The sequence below is a fragment of the Cyclospora cayetanensis genome, unplaced genomic scaffold (assembly GCF_002999335.1).
Source record: "Cyclospora cayetanensis isolate NF1_C8 unplaced genomic scaffold, CcayRef3 CcayRef3_contig_54, whole genome shotgun sequence".
NCBI lineage: Eukaryota > Apicomplexa > Conoidasida > Eucoccidiorida > Eimeriidae > Cyclospora > Cyclospora cayetanensis.
In genome coordinates this window covers 22,326-40,191 of record NW_020312525.1, presented here as the reverse complement: position 1 = coordinate 40,191, position 17,866 = coordinate 22,326, and the positions used below count along the sequence as shown (strand labels likewise).

General features: G+C 51.0%; 3 protein-coding genes across 3 annotated transcripts; 2 read left to right on the top strand and 1 right to left on the bottom strand.

Annotated features, from left to right (window-relative positions):
• The first annotated feature begins 518 nt into the window (after nucleotides 1–518).
• Nucleotides 519–2,809, top strand: LOC34618104. The gene is made up of 5 exons (XM_026334933.1): nucleotides 519–530; nucleotides 770–925; nucleotides 1,156–1,461; nucleotides 1,612–1,809; nucleotides 2,498–2,809. Exons 1-5 carry the CDS (start codon nucleotides 519–521, stop codon nucleotides 2,807–2,809), a joined length of 984 nt encoding a protein of 327 aa, XP_026190718.1.
• A 9,543-nt stretch (nucleotides 2,810–12,352) lies between these two features.
• On the top strand, nucleotides 12,353–15,788 carry LOC34618105 (RNA helicase CrhR). Its single transcript, XM_026334932.1, has 7 exons — nucleotides 12,353–12,436; nucleotides 12,505–12,554; nucleotides 12,704–13,287; nucleotides 13,460–13,625; nucleotides 13,770–14,746; nucleotides 14,984–15,497; nucleotides 15,635–15,788. The coding sequence occupies exons 1-7, from the start codon at nucleotides 12,353–12,355 to the stop codon at nucleotides 15,786–15,788; spliced, it is 2,529 nt and encodes an 842-aa protein (XP_026190717.1).
• Nucleotides 15,789–16,536: 748 nt separating this feature from the next.
• On the bottom strand, nucleotides 16,537–17,835 carry LOC34618106. Its single transcript, XM_026334931.1, has 2 exons — nucleotides 17,518–17,835; nucleotides 16,537–17,454 (listed from the first exon to the last, which is right to left on the bottom strand). Exons 1-2 carry the CDS (start codon nucleotides 17,833–17,835, stop codon nucleotides 16,537–16,539), a joined length of 1,236 nt encoding a protein of 411 aa, XP_026190716.1.
• Nucleotides 17,836–17,866: the final 31 nt, after the last annotated feature.

Here is a 17,866-nt window from a genome sequence, read left to right as displayed (position 1 = left end):
TCGCGTCGCTGCAATAAGCGCAAGGACGTTTGCGTGCTTGTGTAGTTGGTTGAGTGTTTCAAGCATCGGCGCGCTGCAATGAAGGTCCCTAGAAGACAAGCAGTACACAAAAACGTGCTCAACGGGTTCACCACAAGGACGCTAAGGCTCTCGATGGTCCTTCCCGTAGGCAAAATAGTCAGAAATCAGTGATTAAGGCAAGAACGACAGATCTTTAGACGTGTTGCTGCTGGTTCGACTGACAACAGCAGCCACATCTGCACCAGCTGCGGGAAGTGGGTGTACCAGCAAACCAGCAACCACACCGACGTGGGGCGCCCCACAGGGACGTGCTGATTGTCTTCCGCTTTTTTCTTATTTTTTTATTGTGCCTTTTACTTTTTTCATTAACTTTTCCGTACTTCAGGCCTCGGCACAAAACGCAGCAGGCCCCCCAACAGTCTTCAGTAGCCCTTACTGCTCCCACAGTGCAGGGTTATTCCATTTTTCTCCTTCATAATTAAAGTCCTTCTTTCAAGATGAATGGCTTTGTGAGCTCTCATTCCCTCCTCTTCCACCTCTACATAGGAACTGCCCTCACTCCGCTCCCAACCTCGCACTCCCCGGTGTCTTTGTGGTCGCTCTCTGTATGCGCTGGTTCCCGTCGTAGATGAAAATGTGTACATTCAACAGATGGATATGCTTTAAGTCTTGTTATTGGGTATGGATTTTTGAAGCCCAGTGTCTGGACCTGTGCTTTAGATTTCTATGGTCATCTTTTCTGTTGCAGATCGAGCGCATGGACGAGAGGCGCAGGCAGCGCACCCTAAGGGACGAAGCCGCTGCTAGCGGTGAAGCAGAGCTCAAGCAGCAGCATATTGAGGCGGTTGGGCAAGGGGGCCCACCTGTCCTCCGCTCAGACTCTTCGACATTAAGCAACTCCTCAGTAAGTTATTCGAGGCCTCCACCGTGCCATACTAGGAGCTGCAGTGACTATTATCGATCAGCTGGACAAGCTGCCCGTCGCAATGTTGTTGCTTCACCCGGCAGCTGATGCTGCATTTTATTGCCTTTTAATCGCAAGTGGTCCCCAGGATCCTATACCTTGCGGACGCCCCACTTGTCGTAGCTCGTCACAATTCGTTCCAGATGTTGGTGCTGGTGCTGCTACCACAGGACAGTACTTCCGCATCCTTGCGGGAGAAGGCGAGAAGGTTGCAGCAAGAGGCCCTGCTCAACAGGGACCGGGCCACCTGTGTACGAGGGGCCCAACAGTCCTTCAGGTTAAAGGTTGCGGAGATGCGAGAGCAAGAGGCCGCCAGGCTGCTGGCTATGGCCGAAGCGGCAGACGAAGGAGTCAATCAGGCGGGTTCGGTGGGACCCCTCTCTCCAGCAGGCAGCGATGCGAACATGACCTCAGCAAGGGGACCACTCATGTCGGACATAGCGTCTCTCCCGAATATGCATAGCCCTAGAGGAGCCGTGAGTCTGCAGAGGCCTCACATAAACAGACGTTGACTGCGGCCACAGAGTCACGAGATATAGTAGCGCAATACCACTCGCTGTCTTGAATTGAGCTTCCGTATCTCTTGGCGCATGTCGAGTGGGATATCGCTGCGGCTTTTTTGGCAGGAAGCTTTAAACGAAGGGCGTATAGCTGAATTGCTAGCTGCCGCAGCAGAACGAAGGGATAAAGCAACCTGTGTGAAGGGTGGTAAGCAGCGGGCTCTGCTAGCCATGGCTGAGCGACTCGAGTCTGAGGCTCAAGCTCTTGCTGATGCAATCCGGCAGAAGCAGCAGCAGATGCAGGAACCGGAGATGCAGCAGCATCAGCAGTTACATCAGCACCAGCATGCTGAGTCTGACGAACCCATATTCACACGCGGGGAGTCGGCCTTGTATAGCCGCCCCTCGGGTAGCAGCGAAGCCTCCTACAGCACACAGGTGCGATAGATCATTTGGGCTTTTTCTGCTCTGGAGGTTTATGACTTTCCATGCGAACGGGCAATTAAGCGTGGTCCAGATTTTGTGGGATTGTTTTCAGCACCTGCAGCGACAACAATACCAGCAGCATCCTCCGCAGCAGGAAGTGTACGGCGATGTATGTGTAAGCGCGTTACTCCGATGGTTGTCGGGACCTCCCAAAGCAGTAGCAGCCGCAACATTAAATGTAGATACGCCCCATATGGGCTGATCGAGATGCAATTAATTATGCTTGGTTCTGTGTTGTTTCCACAGGCATACCAGCGGGAGGCAGCCAGGGGCTCTGAAGCCTCGGGCATCGGTCGGGATGGCGCTCTGCAGCAGCAGGTGATATCAGATACCCCGAGGGAGCAATTCGAGGGGCACGCGACGCTCATGGGGAAACCGATGACTACTGGAGTCTCTATGCCTTCGCAGGTGAGTCTTCAAAACACCGGCAGGCTGCGGCAGCAGCACGTCTCTCATATCCTGTAGGGCAGCTATCCCCTTGTGAGAGGACGATTCAAGGCCTTTCTGACTATGTTCTCGTGAAGAGGTCGCTGTCTTGGGTGCTCAGGCTGACCAAGCATTAGCAGAGGAGGCAGCTAAGTTAAGAAAAGAGGCTCTGCTATGCCGGGACAAGGCCCTATGCTGTACCGGGGCGAAGCAGCGGCAGCTAATAAGCCTCGCTGAGCTCAAGGAGCGCCGGGCTGCAGATGCTATCGCCCTTATGTCAGATCCGGGTTTGCATTGTCATCAGCGGGGGGAAGAACGCAACTTGCAGGTGCAGCAAACACCAAGGAGGGCGGCTGGAGAGCTGAGGGGCAGAGTGAACCCTCGAGGGGACTCGGGTATCTTTGACTCATGAGGGTGGCAAGTGGGACGGCTACAGCCATGCTTCACTCCCTTTGGCATTAGATTTTGTGTTCGCTGCAGTACCGCATCCCACAGATTCAACTGTGCACACCCTTACGTTTAGCTTGAGTGAGCTTATTCAAGAACACAGGTCTACGCCTCGATATATACAGGGCAATGCGTATTTGTGTATGTACATGTCCGATTGCTCGGATGTACGTTGATGTTCATACAATTGCGCAGTGTATAGGGATGCAGCTGTAGCAGTGACAGGGCTATTACAACAGCACAAGAGGACAGAGGCTGGGGCGAAGAATCCAAGCTTATCGTAACTCTGTTCTTGATTGCAGACAAATTACATTGCATCCGCAGATTGGTGAGGTGCTGCCCGCGTAAGTCTTTGTTTCAGATTTGGCGCATGGGAAGGGCATCTGTCTGCAGCCCCTGCTCTGTCGGGGTTAAAAGGGATGGACCAACAGTACAGAGAACGGGCGATAGGGGATTGTTAGGAGCTGTGGAAACTTTATGGGCCGGAAGAGGGGCACTAGACGCTAGGGCCCTTCGCCCGCCCCACCCTCGTCGGTTTTTTAAGGGAGCACTTGCCCCATCGAGACCATCCCGTTTGTCAGTTTCCCCGTAGTGTAGGCCATTACGACCGTCTGGCTGGTAAGCGCGGGAGGGGCCCTAAGAGTGATAGTGGTCATAGGTCTTCTAACCTCTCAAATTATGTAGTTAGACCGAGATAGTAGAGAGGTTTCGACAGACATTTGACTGGAACGATCTAAATTTAAGCGGGCGTGCACACCTGGATATGGGGAAATGAATACTTTCTAGTGAGTTTCGCGAGACTGAAAGGATCACCAGTATTTCTTAAGACACCGGAGTGCTTCTAAGGCTAGAAAAAATTCCGGTTGGTTTCAAAAGTGCAGCAAAACTTGAGGCTATGCTCTCTTGGGCATAGGCATATAGATAATTGATATACCACACTTCGAGGGTGGTGCGCCTCATGGGGCCTTCGGCTGAGTCTGGAGGAGTAAGATACCTATAACCGGGAGAAGCTGAAAGAAATCGAGGCATTTTGACATGATTGCTGGGCGCTCAAGTCCCGTGTGCAAACGTAGTTGTAGGTGGCGTCTACCAAAGTGCTTCACGTAGAATATTGATTTGGTGAGTCGCATGTGCATAACCAGCGCAGAGCGCATGTTGTGAAGCTAATAAAAAAGCGCTTCACTCTAGTCGGCGCAATCGATCCTGATCGGTCCCCCAGGAGTGTATACACCTATTTGAGGATTTTGGGGTACAAGCTGCCCTGGGCATGATCAGAATTGATGGAATTCCGAGATTATTTGCAGTGAGTTGCTGGTTAGCTGTGGAGCGTGCTTGGCGAGTCGATAGCCCTTTTCAAAATCGCCGGGGAGCGTTTCTCTATCTAACAAAGAAACACCTTCAATTACATTATTTTCATAGCTTGTCCAAGACTTGCTGAAGTTCCAAAATATGAAATGAAGACTTCCACGGCGGATGCCCTTTGGGGTGCAACAAGTGGGGTTTCGGCGTCTAATGAAAGTTACACTGTTGCAAACTTCGATTCCCTCACTTATGCTCTTTCCAGTTTCTCGTTTGGCATATTAGTCTGACTCAGTTAATTTGGACACTGGAATGTACAGAGGATCTTTTTCGAGTTGAATGTGCGTTCAAAAGCACTTTGCTGCAGATCTTACCGCTGAAATTTTCCTGTCTAACAATTACCTTGGCTTTGGCAGTTGTCTTAGTATAGGTTTCACAAGCAGTCAACACTCCATGCGTACAGGTCATGAGCAAGGAGCGCTGGTAGGAGATACCATATGCGAGCGGTAAGGTAAGCAGGACGATGAGAGCTCCCGAGGGGTGTGACTTGTGTGGCGCATGAGACTTCTAGAGGTGCCGTGAGTCCTGAGGCGCCAGAGGAACCTCTAGGCAAAGGAACGTGTGGAACCTTGTAGATCCTACGTTTCATGATGAACTTACAGAGCCAGAAGAGCTCGTGACGTTGTCCGGTCATAATATAGCGCCATGTGTAATCACGAAGAGATAAATCGTTGCACGAGCCAGAGGCAAGAAAAACAAAATTCTCATTTTCCAAGATGGAACTATAATGAGACAAAGCTTACGTTCCCTGTGGAGAATGGTGGCATCAGCTTTTTCTCATGTCTGCTCTGCCTTCGCTTCCATATCTAAAGTTCTGTGGTCATGGCCTTAAAGCGCATGAGGTGATTTAGTTGAATCAGGATATTCAGGCCACTAGTAAGCCCTCAAAATAGCCTTCAGAAGATATCTACCTGCAGACGACGGGGATGAAGCAGGGTTCCATGTAGCACAATGGGCCTATAGGCACTGATGATCATGGGGCGAGATCATTTGTACAATGCCACACAACTGCAGGATAAGTTTGTGTTAAAATATTCTCGGAAAGTTCACCCATGAATAGCGGCTGAACCTTTTAGTCCAGGGACTTATGTGAACCCTCCGAATCCCTGGACAGCCAGTTAACCTGCTTCGCTTCAGCATCATGGAGCTTCAGAATAAGGGAGCTGCTAGATCTCGACGGGCACAGAGAGGCGGTAAAAGCGGGACTGGAGGCTCTTATCTAGACAGACGAAGAGAAGGACTTGCTCGATGCATTTCAAGGCGGCCCCTTCAGCATCACCAACCATTAGAGCCACGCTTGGAACACCATACTTGCTTGATCACCAAGTGAATTAAATTAAGGCTCGTATGTGGTTTAAGGTTGTGGCAAGAGAAAGGAAAGTGGTGGGTATGCAGCAGAAAGCGAATATCAAGCCATAATACCACTGCAGGAAAAACGCTGGCCGGAATGTGCCCCGCGAAGTGTGGTACTACTCCTGTGTGGTCCTTTAGGATCAGTATTAAGCCCTCAAAGAGCACCTCAGGCGTTATATCACGTCATCTGATGAAGTGATGTCGTAGAGTCCCACTTTTTAGCAGCACGTCCTAAGAACTATTAAAGTGACTGTACAGGCCTTTGCCCGGCAAATTCTGAGATTTCTTGTAGACCTGAATTTAGCGACGCCATGCTACTTGTCCATGGGAAGCCTTCCTATTTGGTAATCCGCCTAAGTGCCTCGTTGCCTCACTGTGAAGGGGTGAGGACACGCCTGAGCTAGTGCTCAGCCATCAGTGAAACATGTCAAAGAAGCGGCAAATGAAGGCCCCAGGGAAAAAGAGGACAACAGTCCCCTGATTTACGTGAGGCCCTTCTTGTCAAGCAGTGGTCGGTCGTTGTTTGTGTCTTTGGTATTTGCGTAATCATTTTTCCGTTTGTCTCCTACTACATGCATCGGTGAGCACGTGACTGCCTCCCAAGTTTGTGCGTGTTGCGCCTATCTATGAGCATGCAGAAAGCGTGGCAGTGCATTTCTTCACAATACGAGACTCAACACCGTAAAAATGTAGCGAAAAACACTAAACGCCTACTGTGGTAACACTATCGTTGCATGGAGCCTTCTAATCACCCGAAGCCTTTCTCTGTGGTCGTAACCAGGCATTTCGTGTTGAAGCAACTCCTTGGGATTGTTAGGTTCTTCGTTTTGCATTGTTAAATTTGGCACTTCAGAATTTAGAAGCTATTGGCAAGCCTATGGAGCAGCAGCATTGTAGAAGTCTAAAATTTCTTCCACACGAATTTCAATCAATTGGGAGGAAAGAACTAAATTATTGCCTTGTTTGTTCGTATATCTTATTCTTGCAAAGAATGGTTGCCTTCGACACAAGAAGGTGCAATATTGCGCCCAATTGGCACTAAAAGCAATGTGGAACTGACTGGGAACCCTTGGAGAGTTAGAGAATGCAGCTACGCGCACACGAACGGTTATTTTTCCCGTACGTCAGGGGCTTTGAGGAGCACAGGGAAGAAAAGGGGAAAGCACTTTCGAGATACACTCAGTACCATAACATAAAGCTTGTATTGGGTATGGAGCTAAAAAATTCCTAGGGAGACCACATATAGAGTTCTAAAGTTATCAGCACCCCATGGTTTGATGTAGGTGTTCTTCGGTTATCACCTGCCCCTGGGTGCAATGAGATGTCAGGCTTCCTCATTTATGAATTGCCGGATTTGGGCAAACCTACGTAGTAGTAGCAATATGATAATTTTTGGCACCATCTATTAAAAATCTGAAGATGAAGGTTTAGTGTGGGAGAGTGCCCGTTGCGGCAGTAGAGGCCAGCATGAAAGCTAAGCTGAACGCAGTTGCACCACAGGTGATAAAAAGACACAAGTTTACCGCCGATTTAAGGTTTATAGATGTGCTGCTGAGGTCAGAAAAACCAGTAGAGCGTGCTGTCAGCGATGTTTAGGTAAGCGCTTGAATATTTCATCGGCCTGCTGCAGGTATGCCTTCGATTGGTTCTCAGTATGATAAAAGGCGAGTGCTTTCTGTGGTATACTTAGTGAAGAATGAAACAGTTCAGTGGTGGCTCTATGCTTACAGACGAAGCAAGCACTGTACCTGCCGGGATTACTGTGTTTCAAGCATTTACACGCGCTTGGACTCACTACTTCATGTCTAGATCAGCTCAGCAAAAGGCTTTGGAAGAATTGAGAAGGCTGAAAGCGGGGAATCCATTTATAGATAGCAATATTGAGAGGCACAATATTTTGGTCTGCAAAAGGCACAAAAGAGGCGAAAAGCTGCTTTTCATTGGCTTGTTTCGGGGCTACCTGGAACATGGAGTCCGGTGGGTGCAGGGCAGGGACTCAGCGGCAAAGCAATCGGACGATGGAGCTTCCCCAAGTAGTGGACCATTTCAGGTTTTGGAAGCAAATGATCGCACCTGCTTTTTTCTGATAAGAAAGAAGCACGTTGGGAGTTACGACCTAGGGGATGTCAGGGCTGTGGCAACCAACCCAAGCAAGCATTCTAGGGTGAATAGGAAAAAGCCAGGCGATTCGTCCTTCAAAGTCGTCACACACACCGGTTCCCAAAAGCGCAGCTGCATCGGTTGTGGAAGATTGGGTCATGTAATTCAGAACTGAGCGCGCATGTAAGAAGCCGAGGAACTCGAGCAACATTACTGGTTCCAGCGGAAGCAGGCGGCTTGTTGAGCAGAGGAGGCCCAACAGGCAAACGGAACACGCCCATAGGCTGCGGCACAATTAAGGAGGCAACACAGATTAGAGCTGCGATTGGAAATTCACCAAAGCGGAATTCTGCGTTAGTGAAAGCTCCCATCAATTGCCGAATGTTGCCAGCGCCGGTTGAGAACAGATATGAAGTGGATCTGTTTACCAATGAGATGGTGCAGAACTGCACTCTCCCTTTTTATTGGTTAGGGCAGTCCCTGAGACTAAGGTTTGCTGAAATGCGGCAGAACGCAAGAACTGTTAAGGCAAAAGCAGCCAAACGCAGCTTCAAGAAGAAGTGAAGTCCGAGCAATATGGGCGGTGACTTCGATGTTGGATCCGTGCAACCATGACTTAATCATACGAATTCAATGGCTGACCAAATATATTGCGTACGTGCGGCTACCGATGTGCACTGCGGAGGCTAGTGTCCTACAGTACACTAAGACACAATAGCTCCTTGTCCTTTGGACAGAGTGCATGTCATTTATAATGAGCAAAGTGGAGTCGGTACTTCAGTAAGGTAAGGTAGAGTCTGAATGCGGGTGGCTCAGCAGTGCGGTAAGAGAAGATTTTACAAGAATCAGGTACTAGGAGCTCTGCAGCCGGCCCTTTCTTAGGAGATTTGATTGAAAATGTAATTAAGGATCAGCAGGACTGGTCAATGATCAAGCAGAAGTCCTCGTTAGCGCGAAACATAGAGAGCTGCAAGCAGGATGGCCACCTGCGGGTCATCCGGCGAACAGTATTGAGTCGATCCTCAAGTCAGCCCTTAGATATATTCCCCGGTGTCGGAAACCCCGAATTCATGGAGAGGATATTGAGCGCTAGGGGATGACACTAAGGCAAAGTGCAGGGCTCGACCTACGCTTTTGGGCATAGCCCGGGGTTGGTACTGGAGAAGACAGAAAGCTGCTGCTGCATGTTAACTTTGAGCCCAAAAAATGCTTATTGCTTAACTGTGATTCCAATGCATCATACTGACGAATCGATTGACAACCGTATACATAAATCAACAGTCTACTCGACAATGACTGCACAATCAATTTATGAAAACTCCCCAGTATGCTGATAACCGGCATAAAGCTATCATTCCAGGCCCGCACTCGCAGACTCAATTATGTTTGTATGCCGATTGAACTTGTGAATGCCCCAGCTGAGCTGGAAGGTCAAGTAATCTGGGAGAATTAATGATTCTATTAAAGACGGGGGTATGGCAATCTATATGGACGATGCCGTAGTCTACAGCTGAAGCGTCTAAGAGCACGTACAGCTACTTCGACCTAAGCTTCGGGCGTTGCCAGAGAAGTGATGGGTGGTACGTGAAGGCACACAAGTGTTCTTTTTCCATTAGAGCTACTGTGCTTTCAGGAGTGTGTGTTTGGCCACAAGAATTGAGCAAGGTCTGGTAAAATCAAATGAATCAGGACCTGGGCTTTGCCTTTCAGCACCAGCAAGAACATTGCGAAGTACGATGGACTCGCATCGTATTATTAAGTTTCTAGTCCTGGTTTTACTCAGAACGCTCCCCCTTTGACTGATCTACTTAAGAGAACGCAGTATGCCTTGTGACGTGAGGGATAAGGCTGCAGCGAGTAAGCTTATCGGCGGTCTTGCGATTCTTACGTAGTCACCCTGCTTGAATGTGAGCACCATTTCCTTGTAACAGCCGATGCTAGTGACGTGGAAGTGGATGCAGCGTTCCCCTTATATGATAGGGGCTCTCACTAAACACCAGTTACTGTATACCATTTTATTTACCTCGCCGAATATCGAGCAGCGCTACTCAGGGCGTAAGAGAGAGCTCTGTAGGGTGTGAAGGAACGTTCGGACGTGCTAGCACCTTTTGTGTTGGCGTAACTCTAGTGTCCCGACCCACCTTCAGCCCTTGGTTGACCTTACAACGTTTTTCAATCCTGGAGACTGGTCTTGGTGGGTCGGTGACGAGATGAATACATTTACAGCGAGGAGGCTAAGACCCTTTGCGATTCACTAATGATTCGATAGAGTTTTTTTACCTTTTCTCGAATTACCTAAAAGCTGGAGGTGCGACAGAGCTCTTAGTATTGATTTACTAAAGTAAATCCAAAACTCCTTTAATTCTTCGTCGACTTTCTCTCGCCGTCAAGTGCGCCGTAGAGAAGTGGAGGATTAGCAGAAAGCCGTGCAAGTGCTCTATTTAATGGCTGTTGAATGGCAACGACACAGTAGACGAAAGCTCATAGTGAAGTGGCGTTGGGAACGCCAATAACATTGGCTGACGAAGGAGCAGCTGCATGACTCGCAGCTTGCTTGAGAATTGGAGACTCGGATTGGTTAACAACGCTGGTCGCCATGGACGGCATTCCTCGAGTTTCTTGGTTTTTGCTCTTCCCCAGCGCATGACGTGCATGAAATGCTAGTTCCCAGCTGTTACTGTTAACGTGCACTCTATAGTCAGATTTTTGTGCGCCGTCACTCCCAGTTATGTTGTCCCTACATTCTTCCTAATGCTTCTTTCGGGGCTTTAACATCGACTATTCTGCATGCGACGGTTGTGTTTGAATGCAGATACTGCTTCGCGAGGCACGGAGCCCTGCTATTGTAGTATGTAGTTTGGTTCCCTGTACACATTTTACTTATCTGCTGATTTCTTGCAGCTGGAGTCTCACAGATCTCAGCGTTCTGGAGCCAGCAAGCGCTTCCACTATCACGGCTGTATTATTTTGGTCCCACGTAGTGTATGTATCCTTTCTCCCGTAGAATCCACTTTAGCGGCTGTGCACACGTTTTGCTTTCTCAGTTGCACCATTTCGCGCTTCTGCCTGCGTAGAGACCGGCGACAGTGCAGCGAGCTTTCCCGCTGGCACGCATGCAACTGATCTTAACGCACAGGTACGGAATATGAGGTCGTCCGTTTTCAAATCAAGAGGGAACTATTTAGCGGGCTTATTCCACACTTTAAAAATTTCCAGCCCGCTAGCTCTTTCTAACTAAGAATCAGTGAGGAGCTGAGTTGTTGAATGCCTGTTCGTATACCTGATTTTTTGTAGAGCACGTTGATACAGGAAGACTTAATGCTGTATGCCTGTACGGTAAATGCCATGTACAGCTAGCAGTGCATGCTTGGAGTGATTAGAGAGTGCAGCAACGCGCACCCTAGTTTTGTTTCTGCCCCTATGCCAGAAACTCTTGGGGGTCGCGAGTAGGTAGGGACAAGAATGCTTTCGTAAAACCTTCAAACACCTTCGATAAAGCTTGTATTGAGTATGATGTAACTTATCTCCTTGAGGAGATCTTATGTAGAGCTCTACACAGTGGCTGATCAGGGAGCAGCTGCACTGAATCATGCGTGCCCCTGATGCCAACCCACAGAATTCCTTGCGTGAGGGCAGAGTGACCGCTAGGGTGCGCAATACAGCACTCTCTAAGCTCTAGCATTTACAGGCAGTTGCATACAGCATCTAGCGCAAACGAACGTAAGATTGCGTCTTCATCAATCGGGTAAACATTACTCTAGGATAAGTATGTAAAGAGGTAAATTAACCAATTGCTTGCCAAGTGCGAAGTAAATACAATCAGTGCATCAGATACTGCTTACATATAGCTTAGCCCCTTACAGCCATCATGGGCACAAGGTTCGAGTAGACGGACACAGACGCGCTATTCAGAGCAATCCCTGCTGCAAGCTTTCAAGGAACCGACTCAACGACAGGCTTTCTCATGGTTCCCAAGGAGCAACGGACTCATGGCAACACAGGTACGGAGGCCGCCAGATGCATCAAAAGTAGCCGACCAGCCTGTTTGCAAGCATCCGCTACATCAGTCATCCAGCAAGCTCAAAGGTGCAGTAAAAGCTAGCAAGCATGGAGAAACGGAGTATCAGTGGTCAACGTAAAGAAGGCTTCAATGACACGAGCCTGGTGGTAATGCGGGGGGGCCGGCGGGAAGCCTGGAACAGAACTACACAGTACAACAGGGGATACCAGCTATTCAAAGAAGTAGCTCGTAAAAATACACTTGGCAACGAATAGCATAAGTGTATGATCCAGCAACCAGCAGAGTGACCCTAAGGGCCACTGAAAAGGGAGCCCCTTACATGCCACAGCAGAGACACCCCCAAAGGCCCCTAACCGACTTCCTTTGCATTCAGATCATTCTTGTTTCACAAGAGTCCCACTTAATGCCGGCTAAGTCCCCTAAAAGTCTACATCCTGTCGAGATCAGTGCCTCACCTCAACGTCCAGGACCCTGAGAGGGCCCCCTCGGGCCACCCATGTCGAAAGCTTCCAGACTCGGGCGAGAACCAGTGTTTATGCTGGAGCCTAGAGATGCGGGGGCTTCATGAAATGAAAGCTGGAGGACGGCCTATATAGAGGTAGCTGTGCGTGGACCGGGGCCCCCTGTCCGGTTGGCCCCCAACGGGACCGATCCAACGGCCCCTAGAGGGAGCTTATGAGCGAACCTCAAAGAAAATGGCCTCCCCCAAACAATGATGACGATTGCCGCTTCGTCAGCCCACAGAGAGGCCCTCCAGCGGCTCCGATCCACCGCAGCGGCCTGTTGCTCACCAGCAGCAGGAGCGGCAATCGCTTCCCCTGCAGCAGAAGCATCAACCCTTTCTTCTGCAATCGGAACACCCGCCGCTTCCCCAGCAGCAACGCCTACAGGAGCGGCCCCTTTGTGGGCGGCATTAAGCTGGGTGATACCGGGAAACGGTAGAAGACGGGCCCTGATGGAGCGCTACGTTCGACTAGAGCGGGGCTCTTGTATTCATTATGCGGCGAGCATTATCGGTTGCTACAGAAGGTTTAGCACCAATGGTGACACTGACGGTCGTTCTATAGTGCCTGGTCAGAGTATTCCAAAAGGAACAACATTTCTTCGGCCGCCTGTCCTGGCGCATTTCCGTCACCTGCAGCTGCAGCAGCAAAAACCAGGTCCTCATCATGGACAGAGCCACCAGAAGCAGGATGTATACCTTCACCCTGCAGTTCAGGGTTGTAGAAGGCGAGGTGTTCCTCAACTGTTGCGTTTTGCAGTGCCAGCGGTAGAGAATGCAAACGCAGCGACAGCAACAGCAGCAGTACCATCAAGGTCTGTTAAATCCTCAAAGGGCTCCAACGCACCAGGAAAAGGGGGAAAAGGAAAGGCATGTATTGGAGTAGCGCCATCATCAGAGGAGTTTGCTCCAACAGAGGACGCTCTAGGGGAACCACAAACAGTTGAGTCTTACACAGAGGAGCAACAAGAAACGATGGCTAGTGAATGCAGAAGCAGAAGCAGCAAGCAAGGCTTCTTATGTGAGGCCTTAAGGCGATCTCTTGCCGATCAGGGATTAGGGGCCCTCACGCAAGTGCAGCGCCGAGCCTTTCCACATATTGTCGCGGGTGAGAAACTCCACATTAGTAGCATCAGCCAGCCGGGTCGAGTCCAGAATCTGCGGATTGTGGTACTGCTGCATGATGGCTTTTATGTGCGAAGGAGGCTCTTCTGGCTTCTTTTTTTGCTTTGAGCATTTCATTGTTGTTGCTGCTACTGTCCTTTTTGTTGGTGTACCAGGGCGGAGCGCCTTAATTCGCTCTCCTACGGGTACCGGGAAGACTCTGGCTTATGTGCTGCCGCTGCTGCAGCGGTTGCACCAGCAGCGGTGGCCCTGTGAAGAGCCAGTTCTTGTCATCACACCAACCAGGGAGCTTGCCGAACAAGTTGCTGCCCAGTTCTACAGGTATTTGTGCGACAACGTGTGCTGCTTCGGCATGTCTTTCTGCTTGCGACTGCCCTGCCGCATCTGCTCATATTTATCCATGTGTTTCACAGCCTAAAGACAATGCGGGCTGACGGTATGCTGATGCTTCTGATGACGCTACAGGTTCCGCGGGAATATTGACTGTCATGTCGTTGTGGCCGTGGGCGGCCCTAGAGGGGGACCCCCATTGGGGCCGGTGCTACTGCAGCAGCGGGGAGCCCACGTGCTTATAGGCACCCCTGGAAGAGTGCAGGCTCTGGCTGAGGCTGGCCAGCTGCTGCACCTAGAACAGCTGCAATGCCTGGTGTTGGACGAAGCAGACAAACTAGTGGGGCCTTCGTTTGAGGAACCTATCAAGGTTCTCCTCTCAAAGCTTAATTCAAAGAGACAGACCATCCTCGCTTCTGCCACAATGCCGAAGTGGCTTTCTAAGCAGATCCAAGATGCTTTCGGTGCACAGCAGCAGGATCAGAAGGAGCAGGAAGAACAGGAACAGCTACAAGAGCAGCAGCATCAGCAGCAGTCCGCGGAGGCTGTGCTGATAGACCTAACAGTTTCTTCGGGATCGCAACTGTCCCCTTCTGTTTCCCATTTTTCTGCACGTGTGCCTCGTGCTCCTGCTGAGAGAGCTCGGCGTGCAGCATTATTACTGATGCAGCGGTTGCCCCCGGAAGGGCAGTGTATCATCTTTTGCTGCAGCCGAGACGAAGTGTCTTTGCTTGCTGCTCATCCATTGCTGCAGCAGCAGCAGGCACGGCCCCTTCACGCGGAGATGCCGCAGCAACTAAGGAGACATACAGTCTCTCAGTTTAGAGCAAAGCAATTTTCTGTCCTCATTGCCTCTGACTTGGCTGCAAGGGGCCTTGACTTTCCTGGGGTTAGACTGGTACTCCAGTGGGGACCACCCCTCTCCCCTGAGGTTTACATACACCGTGTGGGTCGTACAGGCCGAGGAGGAGAGCAAGGGGACGCCGTCGTACTGTATGACGAGGCGCAGAGGAGGCAACTGAGGCGATTGGAGAGGCAGCTGAAAATATCATTCACACCCACAAAGACGCCGTCGGAGGAAGAAGTCAGAAAACAACTTTTAGACCGGTTAGGTAGGGCATGTGCAGTGTGAATGCCTCTGGAGCCGCCTGAGAATTCATGGGATTGCCATACGATATTCTATTTATTGACTTTCTTAGGTGTATTATTAACGCTAGGATAGTGAAGCTCCCTTATGCTGCTGCAGGCTGCTTTCTGGGTGCTGTCTCCTTGCTGTTGATGCCGCCAATTCACATCCCTGACGGTGGTGTGATCTCCCTTTGCGGGCTTGCTGCTCCTGTGTGCTGCAGAAGCGGACATCGTGTCTTTTCCTTTCGCATCTGATTTGGGGCCCTTGTTGCAGTACGCTTCAGTTCAGTCAGAACAGTGGGGCCCCCGGCTGCTAGCCGCTGGTCTGGCGCTGCTCTTGCAGAGACAGCAGCGCATCTCTTGGATTTCATGTCTATCTGGGAGGCAAAACTACGTAGCCATCCTATTCTATGACCCCATGGGCAAGGTATTAAAAACCCGGAGTGACCTTCTGCAGCTCCTCAGGGAAGTCCTTTCGCAGCAACAGTTGGCTCTTCTGGGGCGCATAGCACTCTGCAGCGAAGGATTTGTTGTAGATGTACCACCATCGGTTGCTGCTTACCTCAAGAAGGCCCCGCGAATCAAGCAAGCAGGCCTCAAGCTGAGCTTTCTCTCTTCTCTTCCCCCAGTACTGCAGCAGCAGCATGTCACTAGAGAGGAGCTGGAAAGACGCAGGAGCCTTCAGCGCCGCACGGGGACAAACCCACCCCTTGGGGCCTCTGCTAAAGCTCGCAGGTACGAAGCCACCATCCGTTTGGTCCTTTGCTCTAGTGCTAAGCATCGACCCGCACGTGCAAGGCTCCCACACTGGTTACTTTGGAGAGTTTTCAATGGTTATATGCACATTTTGTGCTCGGGATGCGTTCTTGCAGGCGGATCGCCAGGCGACTGGCGAGGCAAAGGGAAGCCACGATTGTTAGGCAAACACTCAGGCAGCGACTGCAGCATAAGGGCAGACAGTCTAGGGAGTTGAATGCTGCAACAGCCACCAAAAGCGATACAGGCATCAGGAACGTGCCTTCGTAGGACTCTCCCCTACTTGCTCTCGTGCAGACATCAGCATTAGCTGTAATTCTACATAAGGAGCTTATTGGTCATCTAGTTTAGCCGTGGAAAACGCGTCTGACTCTCCCATCTGCTACCATTTCGGGCTGCTGCAACTGTATTTGCCCCTCGCGGGTGGCCTTGCTAGCGCCAATATGCATCTGGGGCGTCGTTTTTCGCGGCGAGGTTTTGTGTCCGGCTGCTACTTGCGGCATGTAGTGCTCTACTGTCGTTGCAGCAGAGCTGCTGGGACTGCAAGGACGAAAAGCAGAATCCTTAACCTGGCTGCTGCTACGTGTGACAGCAGACAACGGTTCAGTATGAGCCCCCATCGCAGCGCTCGGGAAGCGGAGATCCGAGCTGAGGCCTCGAGGGCTACCAGTTCCCTCTAGGCAACAACCCAGTATGCTCTTTAGACGGTTTATTTGGCCTCTCGGCTGCGAGAGGCCCTGCGGGCTATCTCTCAGCCTCCTTGGGCTTTTTGTAAGATCCTCAAGGCGGGACCAACGTAGGGGCTTCTGCGGCTTCCAGCGTGCAAGTGGACTGTTGTCACGAATGCACAGGGATACCATGGAGCCCTGCCTTTCATTTCGACTCGCTCAGATCTATGTATCCCTAGCGGACCGCTCTAAGCGAAAGGGGCATGCTAGGCGTAGCTACAGCTGGTTGCCATAGGGGGCGCATTGGGGCTTCATGATAGTCAATACATGCCGTGCAATTGCTGTTACTGTTAGGGATGTGCTAGAGGCCTAACAATTCGTGCGTGTTCCATCTCTGCCCTCCATCTCACGGCAAGAATTCTGGCACCATCGTAGCCATGCCTCTTCACGGAGAACTGCTGCTCGAACTGCTTTCCCTCAACGGTAATGCGGGCCCTCCAGACATCCTTGGGAGGCGAAAAACAAACACCCGGTAACCGTGAAGGTCCTTCTGAAATCCCCACAAGGCACGTTCCGGGGCCCCCCTGAATGATCGGTACACACATCGAGTCACCTTGTGGCACCGTCGCTACTGCAGAGTTGACCTGCTGATGACCCCTGGAGGCAACGGAACGGCGTCGGCTGGAGCGAGAGTCCTGCCCAGAGACGCTCAGCACGTCTGTTGATTTTTCGGGCAATGGACAGTGCTGCTGTGCTATTGCTGCTCCTCCACGAGTCTGAATGCGGTCTTGTGCTCTCCTCTGCATCCAGGCAATCTCACTAGTCCCTGCTGCTGCTCTGCTGCAAGTGCCTGAGTCCCAAGGTGCCTCCTGAGGCCATAGCTTTCGTCGCTGCCGACGGGTGGCTCTGTAGGCACTTCCTCTCGAATCTTCCTCTACCCCGCCTTGTGCGTCAAGAAGAGTTATACTGGAAGCAGTTGAATCAAAGAACTGGGGGCCTAACTCCTTATGGGGCACCTGGTGGCCATGGGGAAGCGCTTGAATGGCCAAAGGAGCACCCACTCCATCCAATGCGAGGGATGGGAGCGGACGTTCTGAAGATCTCAAAGTCCTTTCTGAAGGAAGCGAAGACCATGCAACGGTGCATGCGGATCCAGGAGACGAAGCATCGAAGGAAGGGGCGGTAAGAGGCGAGCCTGCAGTCGAGCTGCTGCTGCTGCTACACAAAGAAGACTGTCGAGTACTGGAAACGGCGATTGCCAATGGCTTCTGTAGGCTTTTGAAGCCTTCGGAGACCTCTGGAGCAGCAGCATTATCTAGGTCTGCTGCTGCTGCAGTGGTGTTGGTGCTGCTGCTGAAGGAGAAAGGTGTGCATTCAGCCTCGTCAAATAAGCTCTCCTCGAGGCCACAAACCGCCGAGCTGGAGGCACACTGAGCTGGAGGTGAGCTTGTGCATGTTGTGATAAGGCTTGAATCTGACGCCGGCTGTTGGGCTTTGAGGGGGCTGCAGGGTTCCTTGGACACCCTGGAGGCGCCCACTCCCCGCGGTATCCCCGCTACAGGAGAGTGCAGCGAGGGTGGGCAGAAAGGGGCAGATGGGTCTACGCTAACTCTAGAGAGAACTCTGAAGAGCTGGTGAAGACTTATCATTGCTGCTGTTTGGCACGGCTTCAGTGCTCTC

Bases quoted from the DNA above. Each gene is read 5' to 3' on its own strand.
- LOC34618104 (XM_026334933.1), top strand. The intron at 926-1,155 runs GTAAGTTATTCG...CTGCTACCACAG, and splicing joins CGACATTAAGCAACTCCTCA to GACAGTACTTCCGCATCCTT. The intron at 1,810-2,497 runs CAGCAGTTACAT...TCTCGTGAAGAG, and splicing joins AACCGGAGATGCAGCAGCAT to GTCGCTGTCTTGGGTGCTCA.
- LOC34618105 (XM_026334932.1), top strand. From the start codon at position 12,353: ATGAGCGAACCTCAAAGAAAATGGCCTCCCCCAAACAATGATGACGAT. The intron at 13,288-13,459 runs GTGAGAAACTCC...TTGGTGTACCAG, and splicing joins CTTTCCACATATTGTCGCGG to GGCGGAGCGCCTTAATTCGC. The intron at 13,626-13,769 runs GTATTTGTGCGA...ATGACGCTACAG, and splicing joins GTTGCTGCCCAGTTCTACAG to GTTCCGCGGGAATATTGACT.
- LOC34618106 (XM_026334931.1), bottom strand. From the start codon at position 17,835: ATGATAAGTCTTCACCAGCTCTTCAGAGTTCTCTCTAGAGTTAGCGTA. The intron at 17,455-17,517 runs GCAGCAGCAGAC...AAAAGCCTACAG, and splicing joins GCAGCACCAACACCACTGCA to AAGCCATTGGCAATCGCCGT.